We start from the raw sequence: 20692 nt of genomic DNA, 5'->3' as shown, positions 1-20692 counted from the left end.
TTTGTGATTCATAGTCCAGCCGCTTGGGGGCGATGTAGAGCCTATTCCTCACTTTTCCTCACGCGCTTCCATCTTCTCATCTCGCTAGTCCGGTGAGGATGAAGAGGGAGACGACGCAGAATTAAAAAAGAAAAATACGCAGTTAATGTGAACACCTGCGAGATGAAAACAGCAACTGCGGAACAAATTAAGAACTGGTTCACCTCGGGGGCGACCTTTGCTTCCATTAAAATCACCGAGGAGGTCGTGAAAAGTCAATTTGACGAAACGCCCTCGAAAGAAACGAGGTGAGTTTAAGCTAGCTGGCCGCGGCCCGCGTGGTGTGCACCGTCTCAATGTCACTTTCTATATTGTAGCTACAAACGCTCTCTGGTTAACGTACAATAAACAAAGGTACATAAAGGGTTTAGGATGGCAGCCTGTGTGGGTGCAGAGTTTTAGCTAACACTTGGTGAAGTTAAGTCCAATTAACTGCATCCCTTAAAGAGCAGATGGGTCATTTGTCTCAATGTAAGCTAACGCTAAGTTAACACCTCAGCATTTTATATGGCTGCCACAAGCTACATTAGATAAGATTAAAGTTAAAATCATTGTGGAGGTTTTAATGTTCAGGAATACAAAAGATGTACTCAAATTAACGCTAAATATATTGGGTCAAAAAATGCCCAAATCAGTTTAAACACCATCCATTTTTTATTTAAGTAACTCAAATTTCCAGGTAGTTCCTACTTCCATGAAATAAAAGACTTAAGACTAGGGCAGCACGGTATGGTAAATATAATCAAATTAGGATTTCTTTGACAGAAATTGTGATTTCCATATGAGTCACAATTAGTGGGAAGGATTATTTTTGCATCACAGTTTTTAGTTTTACTTAAAACAACTTAATGATGTCACATTTTCTGGTGTCTGTACCAAACAAGCATGCTTTCTGACATCTGGAGAACAAGATGTTTTAGGCTAGGGCGTCTGCAGCACTACAGTACCTCTTTATAGGGCTATTTTGCCACACTTTTTTTGACCAATTATCAAAAAAATGTCACCTTCTTGTGATTAAGATATTGCATTAAGTCACACTGCTTTATTGATTACACTTCCATTAATTGTGCAGCCCTACTGAGGACATGACCTCAGCGTTTCCAAACCTTATTTAAACTTCTGCCTTTTGCCAAAGTGAGTTAGCTGTGTCTTTTCTCAGTTGGCTACTGAATCAAAATGGTCGAGGTCAGTCTTTACAACTCTGGGGGTGATTAACCAGTCAGTAGATGAGACAAAAAAAAGTCTTTGACACAAATGATGTTTATTTTTGTGTTTTCTGTAGTCTCTGCTCTTTGTATTGGTAAATACTTGACAGTTCTACCTTCGTTAGGAATCTAAAAACTGTTCAGATGCAACAATTTGAGAAGGGAACATGACTCTTTGGTTAAAATGCTCAAAACTTAAACGTTTTTATCCTGTGTAAAAAGCAGTGGCAAGTAGACATTGCCCCACTTAAAACTCTAAAGTCACAAAGGCCAGGTCCTGTGCCCTTGTGATATCACTTTCACTACCTGACAGCATACCTTTGAAATGCATACCAAACTGTACAGAGTCTAACACATTTGTAATCTGGACTAAAGATAAACAATCGGTCCATGAATTAGGAAGCAAGAGCAGGTGAGAAACTAGTTCTTTCAATGAAATGGTTCAATACATGGTCCGCCTAGCCTAATGTCGTCTTCACATTTTTAGTCACAAGCTAGGATTTATCTACAACTAATACAAATAATCAGGTGTTTGCATCTCGTCTTCATGCTCTGGATGTGAGCTGTTTTTAGCTGGTGTGAAACAGGGTCACAGACAGTTTGAACAGTTTGTCCTCTCACAGTGTAGTGCTGTACGCCTCAATGGGCCTGACAGGAATTGGATAGTAATATGGAAGGTCCCAGTCCCGGTTGGACCCTGCAAACGAACTTGAATACCGCATGGCCCGGTCCACATATCCAGAGATTGTTGGGATCTCCTCCCTTGGGTGGTCTCCACAGTTGGGGACGGTGGGTGTGACAAAGCCCTGCTTCATTTTGTAGCGGCTCGTCCAAGCCTCCATCGGTCGGAGTTGTGCTGGCTGCACTGAAAGGTCGTCCTCTTCATCATATTCCTTTTGGCTCAGGAAGTCTCTCAGAACCTGCTTGAAGACAGACGCCAGCTCCCAGGGCCGTATGTTGTTAGTGGCAAGCACCTCACGAAACCTGCAGAAGGATGCAACCGGTATAGTTAATTAAACAGCTGTTCAAGTAGCAAGAATTTGCATCAACACTGTGTCAGCGTCCCACATTTTTCAGTCTGATATTGCATAATTTAACCTTCGCAAAATGTAAAATGTGTTTGGTGTTCCAGCTGTTGAGTCTTACATATTTTCCAGAACGACTTATCTGGGACTACAGAAGGGAGAAAAAATTAGTTATAATGGGTAATGTGGTTATATAAACACACAGTAGTGACCAAGTGCTTAGTTTTATGGGAAATAAGTAAGTAGGTCACAGTGTTCAACCATGTATAACGACTTTCCAACCTTTTTTTTTTTGTAGTGTTATGGCTAGCATAGAGATGATAAGTTGAAACCCTGTAAGGCTGGATTCATTCAGCCTTACAGGGCATCCGTCACCTTCACATGTTTACACTCTACATCGCCTGCCTCTATGATGGTAACACATAATGGCTTTTGTGGCAGCCTCGCTGCCTCCCATTCCCTTTGGGTCTTCTCTGCTTTGCCTGCTGTCAGGCCGTGTGTTGATGCAGTAGCAGCTAGCCACTGTTGACAGCTTACTAATGTGAGGACAGAGCACGGCATGGCCGCTTCCAAACACCTGGAGAGTATGGTGGCTGCGTGGATGGGTGGGATCTGAGCACACAGGAACTCCAGCTGGTGTAGCTCTGATGTTGGGATAAGGGTCCGTAACCTGGGGTACTTCTGGAACCAGTGGAGACCCAGGGCGCTGTGGGCCAGCCTGTGCTCCCGTTCCAGCTCCCTCGCCAGCCGCTCGCGCTCTTCTACATGCCACAGGAGCTCTGTGATTAACATGCGACTGGGTATGACCCCGGAGGTCTTCATAGGTGTCGCTTCATCCTGAGCCTGCACTCTTGAGTCCTGGGACCATTTCATCCAGCTGAACAGAGGCATGGCAGACGCAGCAGACAGCCCTGGAAAACTGAAGAAACAAGATTTATTTTTTTATTCTGGATCGTGAAGCCATGAGTTCCCCACAGCACCATTTTAACACTTTTGAATGTGCTAGAATATCTGTTGCTTCAAACCAAGAGTTAATGTCTCTCCAAGTTGCTCCTACAACTGACAAGACAACATTACACCATGAGAAGAACTGCGCAATAGCAGCGAAAGCAAAACATAAAACAAAAAAGCACAAACAAATATTAAGAAAAATTAAGTCACTAAGTCCCTGCTGGTGAAATAAATGTACTATATCATCCCTATTTCAGACAAGTCTTGTGAAAATGGGGTCACACTTGTCACCACAATGACAAATGTGACAAAGTTGGAACCTCAATTCTGAATATGGAAATGTTCGTTCTCTTTTTTTATTCATAACTATAATTAATATTTTAAGGTTGACAGTGAAAGATGATCACCTCGTAACCAAGCTGACCTCTGGTCCCTGTCTGATGGGTGCTCTGATTGCATTCAATTCGAGTCAAACTCGGTGAAGGACAATATCCCAGGTGTGTGTATTTGGCTTTTTTTCCCAGACTGATGGATTCAGCACAGCTTCCACCTGGGATTTAGATGGATTACAGAGCCTGCAGGGTCAGAGGTCAGCCTCATCGAACACAAACGGTATGTGTGGCTTCACACATCGTACGTGTTTTAGCGGTATCTGATCAGATTCCTGCTCAAGTGCTCCAAAAATAATCAGCACTTGTAATAGCAGTCAGTTTTATAGCATTAGTAAGAAAGAATCATCACACTAACATCTGGCTGAAAATTGAAAGGAAAGATCTGTACTTACAGGTGAAAACTGCACCGCTGATGCTTTTTGTGAGTTATTGTTAGAAATTGGGCAAAGATGAGCTGCTTACAGAGTCCAGCCTCCAGCTCCTTTTCTGCATGGGTCAGTCCATGTAAACTTCATTCCTTCATTTGCTGTCAACTATGTCCCTTGGTGTCAAATGCCATCGAAGGAACACATCATGAACTGTCTCAGCAGCAATCCTCCGATGTTGAATTTGTTTGAAGCGTTATTCCTCTTTGTATGTCGTAGTTATTGTCTTGTCCTTATCATCCCTCCTACTGCTCCTGTCATGCAGACTTATTCCAGGAGAGTTAGTCACACACTGCTAACTGACTAAGAGCTGTCACCTCTCCTCTCCCTTCACCCCACTCTCCTCTGTGCAGTGTGCAGCTTTGTTGTAAGGTCAGCTGCTTTGTAGCTTGCACGAAACGTGTGCAATGGAGAGAAAGGAGGAGAGTGCATGTGTGTGCACGAGCCGTGGGTGTGTTTCATTTGAGCTCCTCTTAGTACTGTCAGGGTTTGTGCCTGAGAGAGAGAGAGAGAGAGAGAGGGAGAGCGAGAGACAGAGACAACTGGGACTGCTCTCCTGGCTACAGTGCTGTGGGCCTGGTGGAGCTGAGGGAAAGACGAGGCAGAGACTTGGAGCAAAGTATCAAATGCTAAGAAATGACGTGGGCAGAGCTGCTGGTGTGTTCAGCCATTGTGAACTTAATTCTGACATTTACCTTGTCACTTAAAGGTAAATGTGTTACTTAACTCAGAATAGTTTTTTAAGTGATTATAATAAACCTATATAATTATAAAAACACCTTAATTTCTGAAAATGTGCATATCCTCATCTGTCTGGTATGTAGAATACAATTAAATGCTGCACTGCCCAGTTTTTGTCTCAACAGATGTAGCTAAGGAGACGACAGCTGACAAATTCTAGCGTAACAGTGTTGCACAGTGTTACATTCAGAAATAAAAGGCAGCATCACAGTTGCTGCACAGATGAAATATTGTTTCAGAATCTGAAGGGCTATTGATTAAAACTTCTTTAAAGCTCAGCCCTTAACTTTAACTTGTCCTTCCAGTAAATGCAACAGTATTTATTATTTACTTATTATTATTATTATTAGTAGTAGTAGTAATTATGTGCTTTGGGACTTAAGCAGTTTTGCTTCCTGAGATGAAACTAACAGGTGCTGGCTAAACAATGGTTACAGTGAATGAATTGCTTATTCATTGCTGTGATCAATTATCAAAATGATGTCTATCACAAAAAGGAAAGGAAATATATTTGTGCATGGTCCTGAAATTATATTTCAAATTAAATATTCGCTGTGGTTTATTTTTTATTTTTCATATTCTCTTAGACCCATATCACAATTTTGCCTTAAAGGGCTTTTTGTCCATAACTGGTTACTGTAGACCATTGTTTGTGCCCAATGCACACCAAAGGGCAAGCCAAAATATCATGGCACACCTGTATTTCAGTTTTATCAGCGCAACATAGTACAAAGTACTGATATAGTAAATTAAATCGCATTGCCTGTTTGGTGTGTAGTTGTATATTGCAATATAATTTATGGTTGTAACAAAATTCCACGGCACACTCGGATTTGCTCGTTAGTAAAAGATTATAAACTGCTTAAAATTGCTTTTATTTTGTTTCAGCCCACCAGAGGCTCCTGTTGAGGTCAGCCTACAAAATGTGAAATCTGATGGAGGGTGCTTCAAAAAACCAGAAGGAAGTGAGTATCACACTTTGTTAGCTTTTTCTTATACTACATCATATTCAGTTAGATCTACAGTTATCTGCCTTCTGCCCTTATAGTTTAACAGTGCTTCTTGTGCTTTTGATTCTGTATCCTCAGGTACTGCTCCTCCTCCACTCGTCAGCTTCAAGTACCCCAGCTTGCCCATAGCCAAAAGCAGACAGGAGGTAAAATGTACCATCCATACACCACATACACCCAACCACACAGCCTGATGGTCTGAAAGTGCACTTTCATTTTCCTAAAGTACCTTTTCTTTTGGTCATGTTTTACTGAAATTACCGCTATGTCCTCGGGACACTGGTGCACTTCGCTTTTACTGTTTGCTCAAGATGAACTCTGATTTTATGTTGCAGAACAAGAGCCAACTTTTAAATTCACTGGTCTAAAATTTCTGTTGAATAAGAAAGAGTAGTGTGTGGACATTTTAGAAGCTCATGCTGTCATTTTAAGCTGCTTTTTCTTAATGCAGATTATAAAGTGTGGACTTTGGGTTACAAATCAGCTTAGCACATCCATCTGTTCTATAATTTCACAACTTATTTTTAGATTTCTTTTTTATTTTAGTGATATGGTACAAATGGCCAAATGGGTTTCAACTGTGCACATGTGTCTGCTCTTGTTTTATGCGTGTGTGTGTGTGTGTGTGTGCTGCTTCCAGCTGATTTCTCTCATAGAGAACAACTCTGTAGTGATCGTTCGAGGAGCCACAGGCAGTGGCAAGACCACCCAGCTGCCACAGTACATTCTGGACCACTACAATGAGAAAAATAACTTCTGTAACATTGTGGTCACCCAACCACGCAAAATTGGGGCCATCAGTATTGCCCAGTATGTAGCCAAACAGCGGAAGTGTACCCTGGGCAGTCTGGTGGGATATCAGGTTAGTGCAACACTTACACAGAATCTCTTTTACTTAAACTGTGCAATCCTACCAAATCTTTTATCTATTTATTTATTTTTAAATAAAATAGGAGGAAAAAGAAGAGACTGACACTTGTGCCAATGTCATATAACAACAGTGACACTGTACTGACTGAAGATTGACTGGTAGTTATTCACCTTGCTGAGGAGTGCAAAAAAATCATTGCATCTCTTGCGTAACTTAAAAACATTGTTTCTATGCATGTGTTAAGAAGCTCTTCTGTGTGTGTTGTTGCCAGGATATTTCGCTGTGCTGTACAGGACTCTGAAACAGCACTTCTAATAATAACTGTTGTCTCCTCCGCTCAGTGCAGACCTCTGGAGCTAAGGATGATGTCATTGACAATGAGAGAAATGATAAACAGTTAATGTTAGTAAGAGATATAATGCTCAAATTATGCAGATCTAGGTGAACATTATGTCCTGTATTAGTGCCTGTGTTAATTTTTGCCCACTTGAAGTATCTGTAGAAGAAAGCTCTTTCCTTGTTCCCTTTGATTTGTTTTGTATTGGTTTGTGAAAGCTGTGCAGTCGGAGAATGCAAGGTTTTTTTGTGCTCATAGTATAAACCAAAAAGTATTTCCCTGAGGTCGCACAGAGGGTATCAATGGATTTCATTACAGGTCACTGGTATTTTCTCCAACACCAACCAGAAATAGTCATGCTGGCATTGCAGACATTCGTTTTTTCAGATACTGGGGAAAGTGAGGCCTAAGGCTACTGTAGAGGAAGCAAATTGTTCACCTCTCTGAGGCAGTAAAATAAAACCTCATTGGCAGAATGGAGTTGTCATTAGGAAATATATATCAAAAGATTCTTCAGCTGTTCTGTCCTCTGTCACAAACAATCAGCAATTAACCAATTAGTCTTAAGTCCACAGTAAGAGTGCAATAAAGACATATTAATCATTTTCGGTGCCAGAATAAAAGTAGGGGTTTTTTTTTTTTTGTTTTTTTTTTACAAAACTTTGCATATTTGTGTTTCAGATTGGCATGGAGAAGATCGCTACTGAGAACACCCGGCTCATCTACGTGACTACAGAACTACTGCTACAGAAACTGGTTGGAGAAAAGTGCCTCAAAGAGTACACCCACATTTTCGTGGATGAGGTGCATAATGGGCAGATAAACACTTTATTTAGTGTGTGATATTTTGTTGTATTATGTGTGAATTTATATGATTTTTGCTGCTGTTGCAGGGGCACAGTTTCTTTCAGGTTCAGGTTTAATTGAGGTCTATGGTCTAATCAGTGATTCTTAAGTACTTGGTCCATATTTAGCCATCTAACAAACTTTGCCTTTGCCCAAGGTTCATGAGCGCACTGAGGAGATGGACTTGCTCCTGCTGGTTTTGAGACACCTGCTCAATTCCAACTCTCCGTATGTCAAGGTAATTGCAAGATCAAATAAAGGTTCCTCATCTGTCCTCCCCTCACATCAGTTGAACTCTCAATCACAGGACCCATGTTTTTTGTTTTTTTCGGTTTTGTTTTTTCAGATCATCCTCATGTCAGCTACCATTAACTGCAGCCAGTTTGCTCAGTACTTTGCCAGCCTAGTTCGAGGCAAGATGAGCCCGGCCTATGTGTTTGAAGTGGAGGGTTCACCCTACGTCATCAAGGAGTTTTATCTGGATGACCTCCACCAACTGTTTCCATATAGGGTAAGAAGATGGCAAACGTTATACTTAATCTGTATTGAAGTGAAAAAAGTGTGAATTTTGTATATGTGTGTGTCTTCATCAGTTTGAGCTGCCTCATATAGATGACCCTCACATCCCAGATGAGATGTACAATCTTGCTGTCAGTCTCATCCAGAGCTTTGATGAAATGGAGGGCAAAGATTCCAGGTGAGGCCTCAGTATCTTGGCAAACTTGACAGCTTAAGCATGGATACATAAAGTTAATTATAATATGTGTTTCTGTTTGAGCAGCAAAGCAGACATGGGAGGTGGCATGACTTCATCAGAGCGAGGCAGCGTGCTGGTTTTCCTTCCTGGTATACACGAGATAAGATGCATGCAGGAGGCCTTGTCCAAGTTGGTCCACCGAAGGTGAGCTTTCCAGTTTATCTCTCTGTTGAATATTTAGCTGTAGGTCGTACCTTTTTATCTTCTTTATACATTGTCCTGGCTTTCTTTAAGGACAAGTTTGTTTGTGTGACAGTAATACGGGTTTACACAGGTTCTTAAACAGTCTAAAATCCACAAATCTGAATTATAGGCCTTCAGATCTCCTAAAATGGATTGGATTATGAAAATTAACATTAGTTTTACAAAATCGCATTAAGTTCAGTCTTTTAAATGTGCTCCTGAGATGAATTTGTATTTGACATATTGTAACAAAACTACAAAACAAAACCAATATGGAACGTATAACCACTGATGCAAATTGCGCAGTCTAGTTTAAATTTATCAGACCACACCAAGCTGTGTGTCTAACGTGGCGACTCCTCTCACCAAAAGAGAGAAGTAATGATTGTTTCTGTGAATGTTACTTTCATCTAATATGGGTAATCTACGTACATTAGTGTTTGGTTGAATCCTGCTGAAAATTATGAATTTGAAGCCCACTGCACCTGGCAAGAAAACTGTTAGATTTGGAAGTTTGTGTATAAAGGCATTAGAGTAGCATGTGATGTCAGAAAAACTTTAAACCACTGAAAAAGTCACCAGCAAACAACTGCCATCACCTCAGCCAATATTGTTTTGTATTCACATCGGGAGCATTACAAAAGTTCAGCCCCAGCGTGACCCAGTCTGCTAATGACTAACAACATTAACATTAACTCATGCAACTCCGGTTAGCCACCACTGGACAGCACTTGGACACCAACATTATGTAGACATTAAAAACAGAGGGGCTCCAAGTTTTGTTCTTATCCTTCTGCCTCCTTTTTCTGCCAGGATGGACATGAAATAGGTCTTAAATTGCATTCATAAAAGTCTTAAAAAGTCTTAAATTGAACTTGTTGAAACCGGCAGAAACGCCGTAATGATATTGGAATTAGCGTCTTTGATATCCATAGTGCTTGTTAACCTTTAGTACTTTTGATAAACGTTTACATAACGATGAATGTGCTTCCTTTGTTCAGATTGCAGATTTATCTTCTTCACTCCACTGTGATTCTAGAGGAGCAGAACGGTGTGTTTCAGCTTCCTGTCCCTGGATACAGAAAGGTAAAACCATTAATCTTATTTTGTGCCTTCCATGCGTCTTCCTACCTGCTGTGCTGACAATCTGCTCATTTTAACAGGTCATCCTTTCCACCAACATCGCTGAGAGTTCGTTGACTGTTCCAGATGTCAAATATGGTTAGTCAGCTTGGTTTTATCTGTTAGCTAAATCAGTATTTTGTATTCAAGTTTTATAAAAATCTTAAATGATATTGATGCCTTTTTTTTGTTGTCACAGTGATTGACTTCTGCCTGGCCCGTCACAATGTCTGTGACCAAGACACCAATTATCAGTCTCTGCGTCTCACCTGGGCATCCAAAACCAATTGCAACCAACGTCGAGGTACAATACTCGCAGCACAGAACTTGTCCTCTAAAGTATCTATGTATCTTTTCTTCTGTCCTTCTACACTCATATCCTCTCCATGCCAGGTAGGGCAGGTCGAGTGTCTAAGGGCTACTGTTACCGTCTTGTTACCAAAGAGTTCTGGGGGAATGAAATCCCAGACTACATGATCCCCGAGATGCAGGTAAGAGAATAACAGAGATTTCTCTTTCTTGTTTTTTTAACGCTGCTTTGACCCTAATTTGACAATCAATATATGCCATACTGTTTGTCTTCCTTGTAGCTCGCCCCGTTAGCCAAGATCGTGTTGAAGGTGAAGTTGCTGGACATGGGAGATCCCTACTCAGTCCTCTCCACAGCACTGTCACCCCCCCACCTTGGTAACATAGTTAGGACAGTGCTCCAACTCAAAGAGGTAAATAAGTGCAGATTGATGATTCTCGTCTGAGAGAGCCATTAATGTCTAGTCGAGTATATATAATTTTTGGCTGTAATGATGTATTTGGGCGGGCAGCTGACCACCCAGCTCTGTCACAGAGTGTTAGACCAGGATTGCTCTGACAGGAGCTTTACGTCAGCCAGTGTTAGCATCGTCAAGCCTGCTAGGTGAGGGTAATGAAGGGCAGTGCTGCGTCATTATATGTTTGTGTGGGGGAAAGACAATGAAACAAGTTTGTTAATTCTGGTGTCTTTCCATCACTAACAAAATGTATCCTTTTTATCTTACACCATCTGTCAGTCTTTCTCTTCTTAGAAAGCACTAATTGGCAAACTACCTGAGTATCTGTCATGTCTTTTAACTATAAATCAAGATCACACTACAGTAGATCCCAAGACTGTTTGGTCCCAGTCCCAGCTGAAAAACCTATGTCTGAAGACCTCTGACTAGTCTGTCTCATAGGCAAACAGCAATTCAGCAACCATAAAGTGTGATATTATTTATGTATTTATATTTATTTACTGAATTATTAAACAAACAGGAAAATAGTCAAGAGAAAAATAAATTCTGATTTGAGAAATGTAATTTTAGCTCAGAAAATACATATTGAGGTCAGCCATTTTTTAAGTCATTAGATATTAAAAGTCAAAGTGTTGTTCTGACTTTGTTTAAGAGTTGATTGGTGATGTAAATAAAGCCTGTTGTCGTGACACTAACTGGGTGTTTTGTTCTGTAGATGGGTGCACTTTCTACGAAAAGTGATGGCAAGGATCAAAATAATGATGGGGAGCTAACGTTCCTGGGCCGTGTTCTGGCCCACTTGCCAGTGGACCTGTACCTGGGGAAGTTGATTGTCCTGGGTCACACCTTTGGCTGCCTGGAGGAGTGCCTCATCATAGGTGAGAATGGACCTCAATTACGGCATTTGCATCTGTTCACAGTTGCAGAGACGTAGCTTGGTCAACAAATCTGTCATGACTTCACTCTTTGGAAATGTCTCTAATCTATGTTTTTGTCTTCTTATCATCAGCTGCCTCGCAGTCTCTGAATAGTTTCTTTGCCATACCATCTATGCAGCAGCTTGCCGGTCACAGGTGAGTCACATCCTGCAGCTGCACTGATTCACAGACTGCCAGGCTGTCAGTGTAGATCATTTTTGTGTCCTATTAAAGTGGCACAAGATATCTGCGACATTATATTGTCATGTTACCCCATAAAGTCTACCATTGACTCACTTTTATGTCTTTACTACCATCACGGTATTTTGTGGCTAATTAGACAAACGATGCCTTTTCTGTGGATATACAAAACACTGAAATTCACAGAAAATTGTATAGAAAGTGTGTAGTCATTAAATCTCTGTTCAAAGTGATAGCATGTCCAGCTATCCACTCACTTATCCCCATAAGATATGTGTGTGTTTTAACTAATCAGATCACAAACAGTTTTTCTGGCAGCCTTCAAGGTCCAGGTTGCAAACCTGTGACATGTTTTCATCAGTCGACTTGCAGGCCAGAAACAGATATTTGTATGTATTGTATGTTTATTCTTTATGCTTTGGATTTTCTTATTCTTCCAGGAGCAAGTTAGCCTTCACCTGTGGCACACCAAGTGATTCAATAGCTTTTCTCAATGCCTTCAAGGTAACGTGCCAAGTCCATAGCAAATTGTGGTTGGCGTTATCTGCATATTTGCCTGATGGCTGTTGTTTTTAAAACCATCCCCTCTTCCCCATTGTCTCTCACTGTTAGGCATGGTACAAAAAGAAGGGACAGCTGAGACACCCAAAGGTGAATAGAAATGCATGCACATAAAAACTATATTGTCTTTGTTTTTACATTATTTCCAAGATTGACATTAAAGTATGAATAATTGCTTCATTGTATTGTAAATGAAGTAACGTGTGAACGGCATTTAGCACATCACTGTAGCTTAAAAGTTGCCAGTGGGAAGTAGATGTAGTGACTGTTGTCTCTACTTTTCAGTTGTTTTCTTCACATTCTGTTCAGTTGGGCATTAAGAAACAGCGTAGCACTCTGTTCTATCATGTTTTTTTTTCTTAAAGTGTGAGGTTTGTCCGTCTTTACTGCTTTCCCCTCTTAGGAAGAGTTGGACTGGGGAAAAGAGAACTTCATCCAGATCAAGAAGATCAGGGAGGTATGGAGAGCTAGATCAAATGAGTTCATCAAGCCACACGACAGGATGGCTTTGCCATCACCAATCCAGTAGTTTAGCAGTCAAGAACATTAACATTAGTCCTACAGTTTGTTGTCATCTGTTACCAAGAATGAAACTAGCTTCTGTTGAGCGCCCAACAGTTTCTAAAGGCTTAAACTGAAGTTGGCTCAGTCAAACTGCAAATTTGTAATCTGTAAAATGTTGGCAGTCAGTAGCAGTTGTTCAGCACACCTGAAATGTTTCCTCAGTGATTTTTAAATGGCAAGAATGTAGTTTATAAACAATAACTTAAGTCAGGAAGTACATATTATTGACCAAACTTAGTCTTTAAACTTTATGACACAAGTTGATAACTGTTGCGTTTTGGTGCACAATCACCATCGACTGAAAATAATCATGATTATGATTTTTGCCATTATTGAGCAGCCCTATTGTCAAAATGTCGAGATCAAATGGTGCTGTTTGTAAAATACTGTGGTTGGACCTCCTGAGCAGTAACTCTCCGTCCAGGTTGCCGAGCTGTTTGAAGAACTGAAGACTCGTGTCCTCCGCTTCAACATGCATGTGCCAGAGAACCCTCAACCCTCGGATTACACCAACACACACTGCCAGAAGTTCATTCTTCAGGTTAGCATCAGGGCTGCCCAGTCTGATTTGATTGTAATAAGCTATACAGTGTACACTTTATTACCTGCTGTATATACACACCTAAATGTCAGTTTTGTTTACCTCTCTGTCTTAGGTGGTCATTGCTGGTGCCTACTACCCCAACTACTTCGTCCAGCAGGACATAGATGAAGACCTGGCCACCAGAGAGTTGAGCGGCCATAACCCAAGAACAACAGTGATGGTCTGACTCCTCTAACATTTTTAATGTTAACACCATTTCTGTTTGTAATGACCATCAAGACTTGTTAACTAAGTCAAGATTTTGTAACATAACATTGGAGCATGTGTTATTATCAGGTGAGGAACCTACCGCCGTACAGTTTCCTGTATTACAAGCAGCTGCAGTCACTGTTCCGCCTGTGTGGACAGGTCAAAGCCATTTTCTTTGACAGCTCAAGGTACTGAAGGCCATAGTTGCAAACTTATTTTTAACTTAACTGTTTTCAAAGGAGAAATGTCTGTTCTCCTAACTGTGTTTGTGTGTTTGCTCAGAGCGTATGTGGAGTTCTACAGGACATCCAAAGAGTCGGGGGTACTGCCCGAGGTGTCTCTTGCCCTCCTCCTTGCACAGCAGAGTCGATCCATGGAGCTGTCAGTCTACCCCACTGAACAAATAGAAAACACAGCTGGGAACAGAAGCTCAACACACATGAAACACGCACGGTGTGGCTCTTATTCACACTTGATGGAAACAAACTGTAGTTCTTTCAGTAGATACATAGACTAAATACATATCTTAGATTTGCTGAGTGAACAAAAAATTACGGGTACAATTGTATTGTGTCTGTCTTTTGGGGGCTGTTTCTTGAATGTCTTTTTGGAAAGTGGAACCCCTTGCACCACAGGCTGCACTGGTCAGCGCAGCTCCACTGAGCCTTAATGTAATCTGACATCCTCGCACTCTGCATGACTCCTTCCAGCTCTCACTTGGACTCAGGGAGGGGAGGTTTTAGGCAGAGACAGCACCAGCATGGTCCTCCCTCTGGGACGTGGGAGACAGGGTGACATTTATTGGGGCACTTTATTAGCTATCCAATAATGATACAGCTCACCAAATATTGTCACGTATTACTTTTACTTTAACAGTGATACTTCTGCCTAAGAATTAAAAAATGTTAGCGTGTCTTGATAACCTAAAATAGATTTTATATTGGGATTTGTATTTTGCAGAATTTCTTAATTCTCTACCCAAACCATTCAAGCCCCAGGATTCAGAAGCATGCACCCTGTCCAAGCAATCAGATCTTTAGCAAGACTCGGTGCTTGGAAATCATTGCATTAAGTTCTGTGATCATTAGTAAACACTGAAACAACTTAAATTTTAGCAGGTTCATTTTTGATTTAGAATACCTTATGAATACTTGTGAAGCAGCTCTGTTAACTCACTAAAACATCGTGATGTTCTGACAGGTAACATCAAAGCAGTAACAAATACTGTTTTCCACCTCGCTCATGTCAAGTGTGTGTGCAATGAAAGTGAACATGCATGTAACTTTAAAGTCTGGCTTTGTGTGCTTTTTGCTGTGTAGGGTGAATGTAGACTTCCAGAGCCAGTCTGTCCACCCACTGGAAGCATTTAGCCGGGAGTTGGACCCAGATGACCTCCCCCCCAGCCGCTTGTTTGTGGTCAACATCACAGAGGTCAGTCTATTATTTTTAACAGAGCTGAATTTCAAAAGAGTAAATCTTATTTTTGACTAAATGTCTGAATCCCTAATGGCTGTATGCTCTCCTAACTCTGATCTCTGCTGCAGGTGTTGGACGTGGGTCATTTTTGGGGCTTCCAGGCAGATGAAGCAAGCTTAGAGAAGCAGCGCCATCTAACAGCAGAGATAAACAAACACACACTGCATCCTGTGACAGTGATGCTCTATCCCAACCTGCTGTGTCTGGCTCCATACTCTGAGGTCAATGACCAGAGCTTGTACTACCGTGCAAAGATCCTGCACATGCGTGGCAACAAAGTGGAGGTGAATATGTGCACTTTATCAATTTTCTAATGTCAAATCTCCTTTATTTCTCTCGTCTGATTGTTAATATCTTTTCCAAGTATCCCTCACATGATTATGGCACAGTAGGGTTTGCTGAATGGCTTTCACACTCTTTGAAATTGATTGTAAAGTGTTGCTGATCAAGAAATTGAAAGTTATTTTAACCAAATTTGCCTTTTACAATTTCCTTCATTTGTTTGTGAAATTATGTGTTAGTGTGCTGTATTCGGATGTGCAGATTGTTAATATGGTGGTACAACTGATTAATGCACAAACAACAACAGATCTCAGCAAGTTCTGCAGATATTTGGCTTAATGCCAGTGCCAGATGCAAGGGAAAGAAATCTCTGCCAAACCATGATTTATTGAAAGAAAAACAGATAAGAGTGATTTGCCATGTAAAGAGCTTTGAAGAAATATTGTCTTTTTGGGATATTTTGAATATTGTGTGCATGTAAACATACTGTAGCCAGTGTGATAAGCGTTGCTGATGTTAATTCATGTACCAGAGCTTATGATTTGTTTTCCTGCAGGTGTTCTTCTTAGACTTTGGCAACACAGAGGTAGTTGCCTGCAGCAGCCTCAGAGAGATCCCTTCTGACTTCCCATCTCACCCATTCCAGGTAGCTATACTATGAGTGGCACCATTTGTCAGGGAATTAATGCACACTTGTCTGTTTCATGGTTAACAATTAGTAACTCACAAAGCTCTGCTTGTGGTTTCAGGCCCAGGAGTACCAAGTGGCTGGAATACGCCCTTCAGCCCAGTCCATCATCCTGGGGAACCAGTGGAGCAGCCAGGCCCGGAACAGTTTCATCACACTGGTGAAGGACCGCTCACTTCTTGTATCGCTGTACTCCATCCAGCATGGCATCAGGCGTGTGCAGGTGCTCATCAACACAGAGACAAAAAACACCAGCGTGGTCGACATCTTGGTTCAAGAAGGACATGCTGTGAAGGCTGAAGAAAGCTTAGATTCCAAGGTGAGACGATAGTTGGGAGCTCAGTGTGTCCCACATGAACTCTATTAGGCAGTGTGCAAAAGTGAAATCAATCAATCAATCGTAACCTTTCCCTCTTAAAGAGACACGTCCCCTAAATATGTCCTTTTTGTATCATCGGGATATCCCCTGCAGACTTTAGAAGTTGCATCATTAAAAGTGAGAATTTTAGGGGAGAGTTAAACCCTTGAAAGTTTTTGAAAATAGACGTATAGACATGGGTCCTTTCTAAAAGGGTTTGGATTAATTATATTTTATGCAAGAATAGAATTTGTTATTTAATTTTTTTTTTACTTTACCTGCTGTTTCACGTGCTACCTGCCTTGAGAAAGTGTGACTGTCATGTGCTTGCATAACTGATTGAAGTCTAATGATGCCAGGTTATGGCAAACAAGGGAGAAAAGCTAACGTTAAGCAAACCTTAAAGCCTGCCAGTTCTCATTATAAACATTTTCAGTGTTGTAACAGTAATTAACTTTGATCCGAGTCTCAAACTACGTTGTGTTGGGTCCTGAATTTGAGCAAATTTGGCCTGGAAAGTCCTTGAAAAGTCCTTGCATATCAGTTACAGTGAACTCCGAGGTTTTCACAACAAGTAAACCTCCAAACATCCATAGAAATTGCAGCATATTCCACTTAATCACTGTCGATTTAAATGCTTTGTATGTTCAAAGCCATAGATTTCCCAGAACATGGAAGCATCGTTGTGGAGCAATGCAAATATTGTATGAACATATATATATCCTTCATTTGCCAAGTGTTCCCTGTTGTACTTGAAGAACTGATTTTTTTTAGCAGATGTTGTGGTTGGCTGCTGTGAGCGGCATTACTCAGGTCTTCATAAAAAGATTAATCGTGAAGTTGGTTGGGGTTTTCGGGCCCAAGCTGTCTCTAAAACACCACAAGAAACCCTTTTGTGTTGAGACAAAACTTGAAAATATCTTAGCCATGCCAACCCAGATTCGTTCAAATGCTGTGTGCCCTTCTCAGTCTGGATGTTTTATTTTTGGGTGGTCTTTCAGCAAAACCATGAGGAACTGATGTCACTGTTCAAGGACTTGGAAACAGGTAGGTATGTCCCCAACACTGTCAGCAGCGGCTGGAAAGTTTGCAAGAAAGAGGAGAAGGAGCTCATTGACCACCTGCTCAGCCACTTCTCCAAGAGCCGCCAGTCCTACGCCAAGACAAAGGCAAGATACACTGTAGCTTACAGAACATGTTCATTTTATATCATACTGGAATCTTAAATAGTCAGATCATTTTTGTTCGCACAGCAGTTTGCAAAAAAAATGTTATAAAGTGCTTTACAAATCTAAAGAAACACAGTAACAAGGATTAACAACAGTAGAATAATTACAGTCAATTAAAAGAAAGCCTTTAGATTTAATAAGGTTTCGAGAAAGGATTAAAATTGGACTGAGTGTCTGAGAAGCTGATATTTTAGGGAATAGGTAGGATGGCGTCACTTCTGTGCTTTTTGTTGCTCACACCTTGTCCAGGAGGTGGAGCCATTTCAGTGGCTTGGTTCATGTGTTCACTCAGAGGCACACCCATTCTGTCTGATAAGCAGAACAATGACATCAGGCTGACTGTAGCATTGAATAGCAATAAGCGATGTATGCATGATTACGTCATGTCATGTGTCTGACAGCGGCCTTCCTTCTGACACCACAGATTTGCCTGCGTGGACCAAACAGTCCTTTTCAGACAACCTTCCACAGCTTGAGCCACACTTTCCTCTACAAGTAAGCATTATGTTTGCCAAGAGCAAATTAGATATAAAGGTTGCGAATGCACCCCATCCCCCCCTCATTTCTTTATGAGTGTGTGCTCCTCCTGCAGGACGGTGTGTATCAGCAATAGCATCAACTCTCTGGCCATCAATGAGAACCCTCACTACAAACATCAGAGGATGCTGGTGGCTGGAAATGTGTCAGTCAACACCACAGGTACCAGATGCAACAGCTCATAAATACAAACTTGTGGGCATACATTCGCAGCTTAAAGCTCCAGTAATCAATATTTTGTATTAACAATGGATCAGATGGCTATATAATTTGAAAGGAGTTGTTTGAAGTAATAAAATCGTTGATCAGCAACTTTCTATGACTGTATACATTATGGGCTGCAAGTGTTTCATTTTGTTCTTCTAAATGTCAAAATCAGTTATTGCAGTTTTAAATGTGTGTTTGTGCTGCAGGGACACGGATTCTACTGAGAGATACCTCCCTCATGCCAGACATCCCCGGACTGCCTGCACTTATCACCATGCTCTTCACTCCCATTATGGAGTTACGGTCAGTCAGTCAGACACTTTTCAAGGCAGCAGATGAAAAACCCATGTTAATATTTTTTCCCCATTGTTTTGTAGCACTGATGAAGAGAGGACCTGCTACACCGGTGCCCTCTGTGGCTTGGGCTGGAACAGTCAAAAACAGGAGGGCATCCTACCTGAGCATGACATCGAACTCACCTTCGATGTGAAATTTGACGTTGAAGACATCACTGAGGTGAGACAGATTTGCTGTAACTGCGGTGATAAGGTAGGCAACCTAGGTTATTATATTCAGTCATTTTCATATTTCAGGTTTTAGGTTGTTTTTGTTCAGTTTCATGAAAATAATTAATTTAGTTAACACGTTTCAGTGGGCTCAATATATTATTTGGTTCTCTGAATAGAGCGGTAATCAGATTGACTAAAATATTAATTTCCCTGTATATACCTTGACATTCCCTGCCTCTCTGAAAAGACTGTCTCTGTTTTGGTTCCTGGGTGCCAAGGCATTTCCCTCCTCCTCCCTTCATCCCTGCTGTAGCTCCAAGTTGTCTGGCTTTTTTTATGTGTTTATATAAATGTGGGGTTGCCACAGCAGCACAACAGCTTTCCTACACACTTCGCAGTTCACAAGGTTGTCAATTTCAGCTATGAATTAGCTCTGAACAGTGCTCTTCTTTTGTTCAGCCATCACTGCATGTCTGATGTAACAGGTGCACTGGGGCAAGCTGATGTGTCAAATATGGTCAGAAAAAAGAATGGAATGGAAATCTGTGGGAGCCATGTTGAATGCCAGTATTGCATAATATTGTATTCTCTTTTGTGTATTACTGATTAGTTCTGTTGTTTGGTATTCTTTTTCAGATAAACGCTTTGCGAGTGGCTGTGAATCGTCTCTTGTGTGAGGGTGCCGGTGGCACTTTACATCGGCAGCCTGCTGAGATAGTCCAGCTGCAGGAGGACTGCCGAGACCGCCTCACAAGGTCACTTATACACCCACAGATATCATTAATGCACTTAAAGCAACATTATGTAGAAATTGGCATTATGTGCGATTTGGTGCCCCCCACAGTTCGTGAGTGCAACACCACTGTTAAAAAAAATAAAAATCCCAGGTCTGTAACAATTTGTCAGATGTAATGTAGGTGCTAACTCCAAACAAAACTCATTACGTCATAACAATGACGTGTTGTAAACTTGTATATTGAAGTAAACATGTATGTAACGCTGTGATCCTACCCTCTCACTGAAGTTATAGTGCAGAAACAAGTGATAGGGTGGTGGAGTGGCTGAGACAGAGACACCATTCACCATATAACAAGACACTGTACCATCAACATGACCTGCCATTTGAACTTTTTAAAGCTGTTGTTTTAAGGTAAAAAGTTAGAAAATGTTGCTTTAAAGTTCAAACAGTGTGCATGCATTGATTGAGCTGTGTTTATGTTATGTAATGCAGACTGTTCACAAGGTCACCAGCAAGGGAAGCTGTGATGCCGATGTACTACAAGAACCCAGAGAAATGGAACCAGGTATGGTACATGATAGAGCACCTGCGTCAGTTGATACATTTCATTTGATTTGATTGCCCTGCCACATGCTGTTCTCTGAACACATTGTAGATTAAAGTGTTGTTGTGTATTGAACCTGCAGCTGGACCCTGCTCTGAAGATGGATATTGTGGACCCAGCAGCAAAGAAGACCAGAGTTGTTCTTTTCCAGCTGCATCCTGTTGCTCTCCTCAACGGCTAAAAAAAAAAAGCCACTGGCCATCCTTTTTTTGTTGACACTGGTTCTAATGTTGTACTGTGTTTTAATGTATTTATGTTAAGAGTATATATTTTAAGTTAATGTTAAAACAGTACTGTAGCTTTCAGTAGGTTAGAGGTTCAGTGAGCAATTAAAAATAGTTGTTTGCAACAGATGA

General features: G+C 41.1%; 2 protein-coding genes across 2 annotated transcripts; one reads left to right on the top strand and one right to left on the bottom strand.

Moving 5' to 3' along the window:
• The first annotated feature begins 54 nt into the window (after positions 1-54).
• tdrd9 (tudor domain containing 9) lies at positions 55-20689 on the top strand. Its single transcript, XM_084380820.1, has 35 exons — positions 55-287; positions 5667-5743; positions 5867-5934; positions 6429-6650; positions 7678-7800; positions 8000-8080; positions 8189-8353; positions 8436-8539; positions 8624-8743; positions 9784-9868; positions 9946-10003; positions 10104-10208; positions 10298-10395; positions 10495-10626; positions 11387-11549; positions 11681-11744; positions 12230-12293; positions 12402-12440; positions 12754-12807; positions 13339-13455; positions 13571-13678; positions 13795-13895; positions 13990-14160; positions 15027-15138; positions 15252-15467; positions 16022-16111; positions 16215-16472; positions 17513-17680; positions 18165-18235; positions 18333-18439; positions 18691-18787; positions 18862-19000; positions 19630-19748; positions 20225-20297; positions 20419-20689. Exons 1-35 carry the CDS (start codon positions 163-165, stop codon positions 20515-20517), a joined length of 3993 nt encoding a protein of 1330 aa, XP_084236946.1. The 5' UTR covers positions 55-162; the 3' UTR covers positions 20518-20689.
• On the bottom strand, positions 1113-4444 carry rd3l (RD3 like). The gene is made up of 3 exons (XM_084380824.1): positions 4005-4444; positions 2847-3188; positions 1113-2228 (listed from the first exon to the last, which is right to left on the bottom strand). Exons 2-3 carry the CDS (start codon positions 3158-3160, stop codon positions 1862-1864), a joined length of 681 nt encoding a protein of 226 aa, XP_084236950.1. The 5' UTR covers positions 3161-3188; positions 4005-4444; the 3' UTR covers positions 1113-1861.
• Positions 20690-20692: the final 3 nt, after the last annotated feature.

Source organism: Pagrus pagrus, assembly GCF_965226575.1.
Source record: "Pagrus pagrus genome assembly, chromosome: 18".
NCBI classification, from domain to species: Eukaryota; Metazoa; Chordata; class Actinopteri; order Spariformes; family Sparidae; genus Pagrus; species Pagrus pagrus.
Note: the sequence above shows the minus strand (reverse complement) of the source record. Positions and strands in the feature narration are given on the sequence as shown.

Excerpts from the sequence above, each read along its gene's own strand:
- tdrd9 (XM_084380820.1), top strand. The coding sequence starts at position 163 with ATGAAAACAGCAACTGCGGAACAAATTAAGAACTGGTTCACCTCGGGG. Across the intron at positions 15,139-15,251 it reads TTGTGGTCAACATCACAGAG|GTGTTGGACGTGGGTCATTT; the intron begins GTCAGTCTATTA and ends TCTCTGCTGCAG. Across the intron at positions 17,681-18,164 it reads AGTCCTACGCCAAGACAAAG|ATTTGCCTGCGTGGACCAAA; the intron begins GCAAGATACACT and ends CTGACACCACAG.
- rd3l (XM_084380824.1), bottom strand. The coding sequence starts at position 3,160 with ATGCCTCTGTTCAGCTGGATGAAATGGTCCCAGGACTCAAGAGTGCAG. Across the intron at positions 2,229-2,846 it reads GCAGCCACCATACTCTCCAG|GTTTCGTGAGGTGCTTGCCA; the intron begins GTGTTTGGAAGC and ends ATCCTTCTGCAG.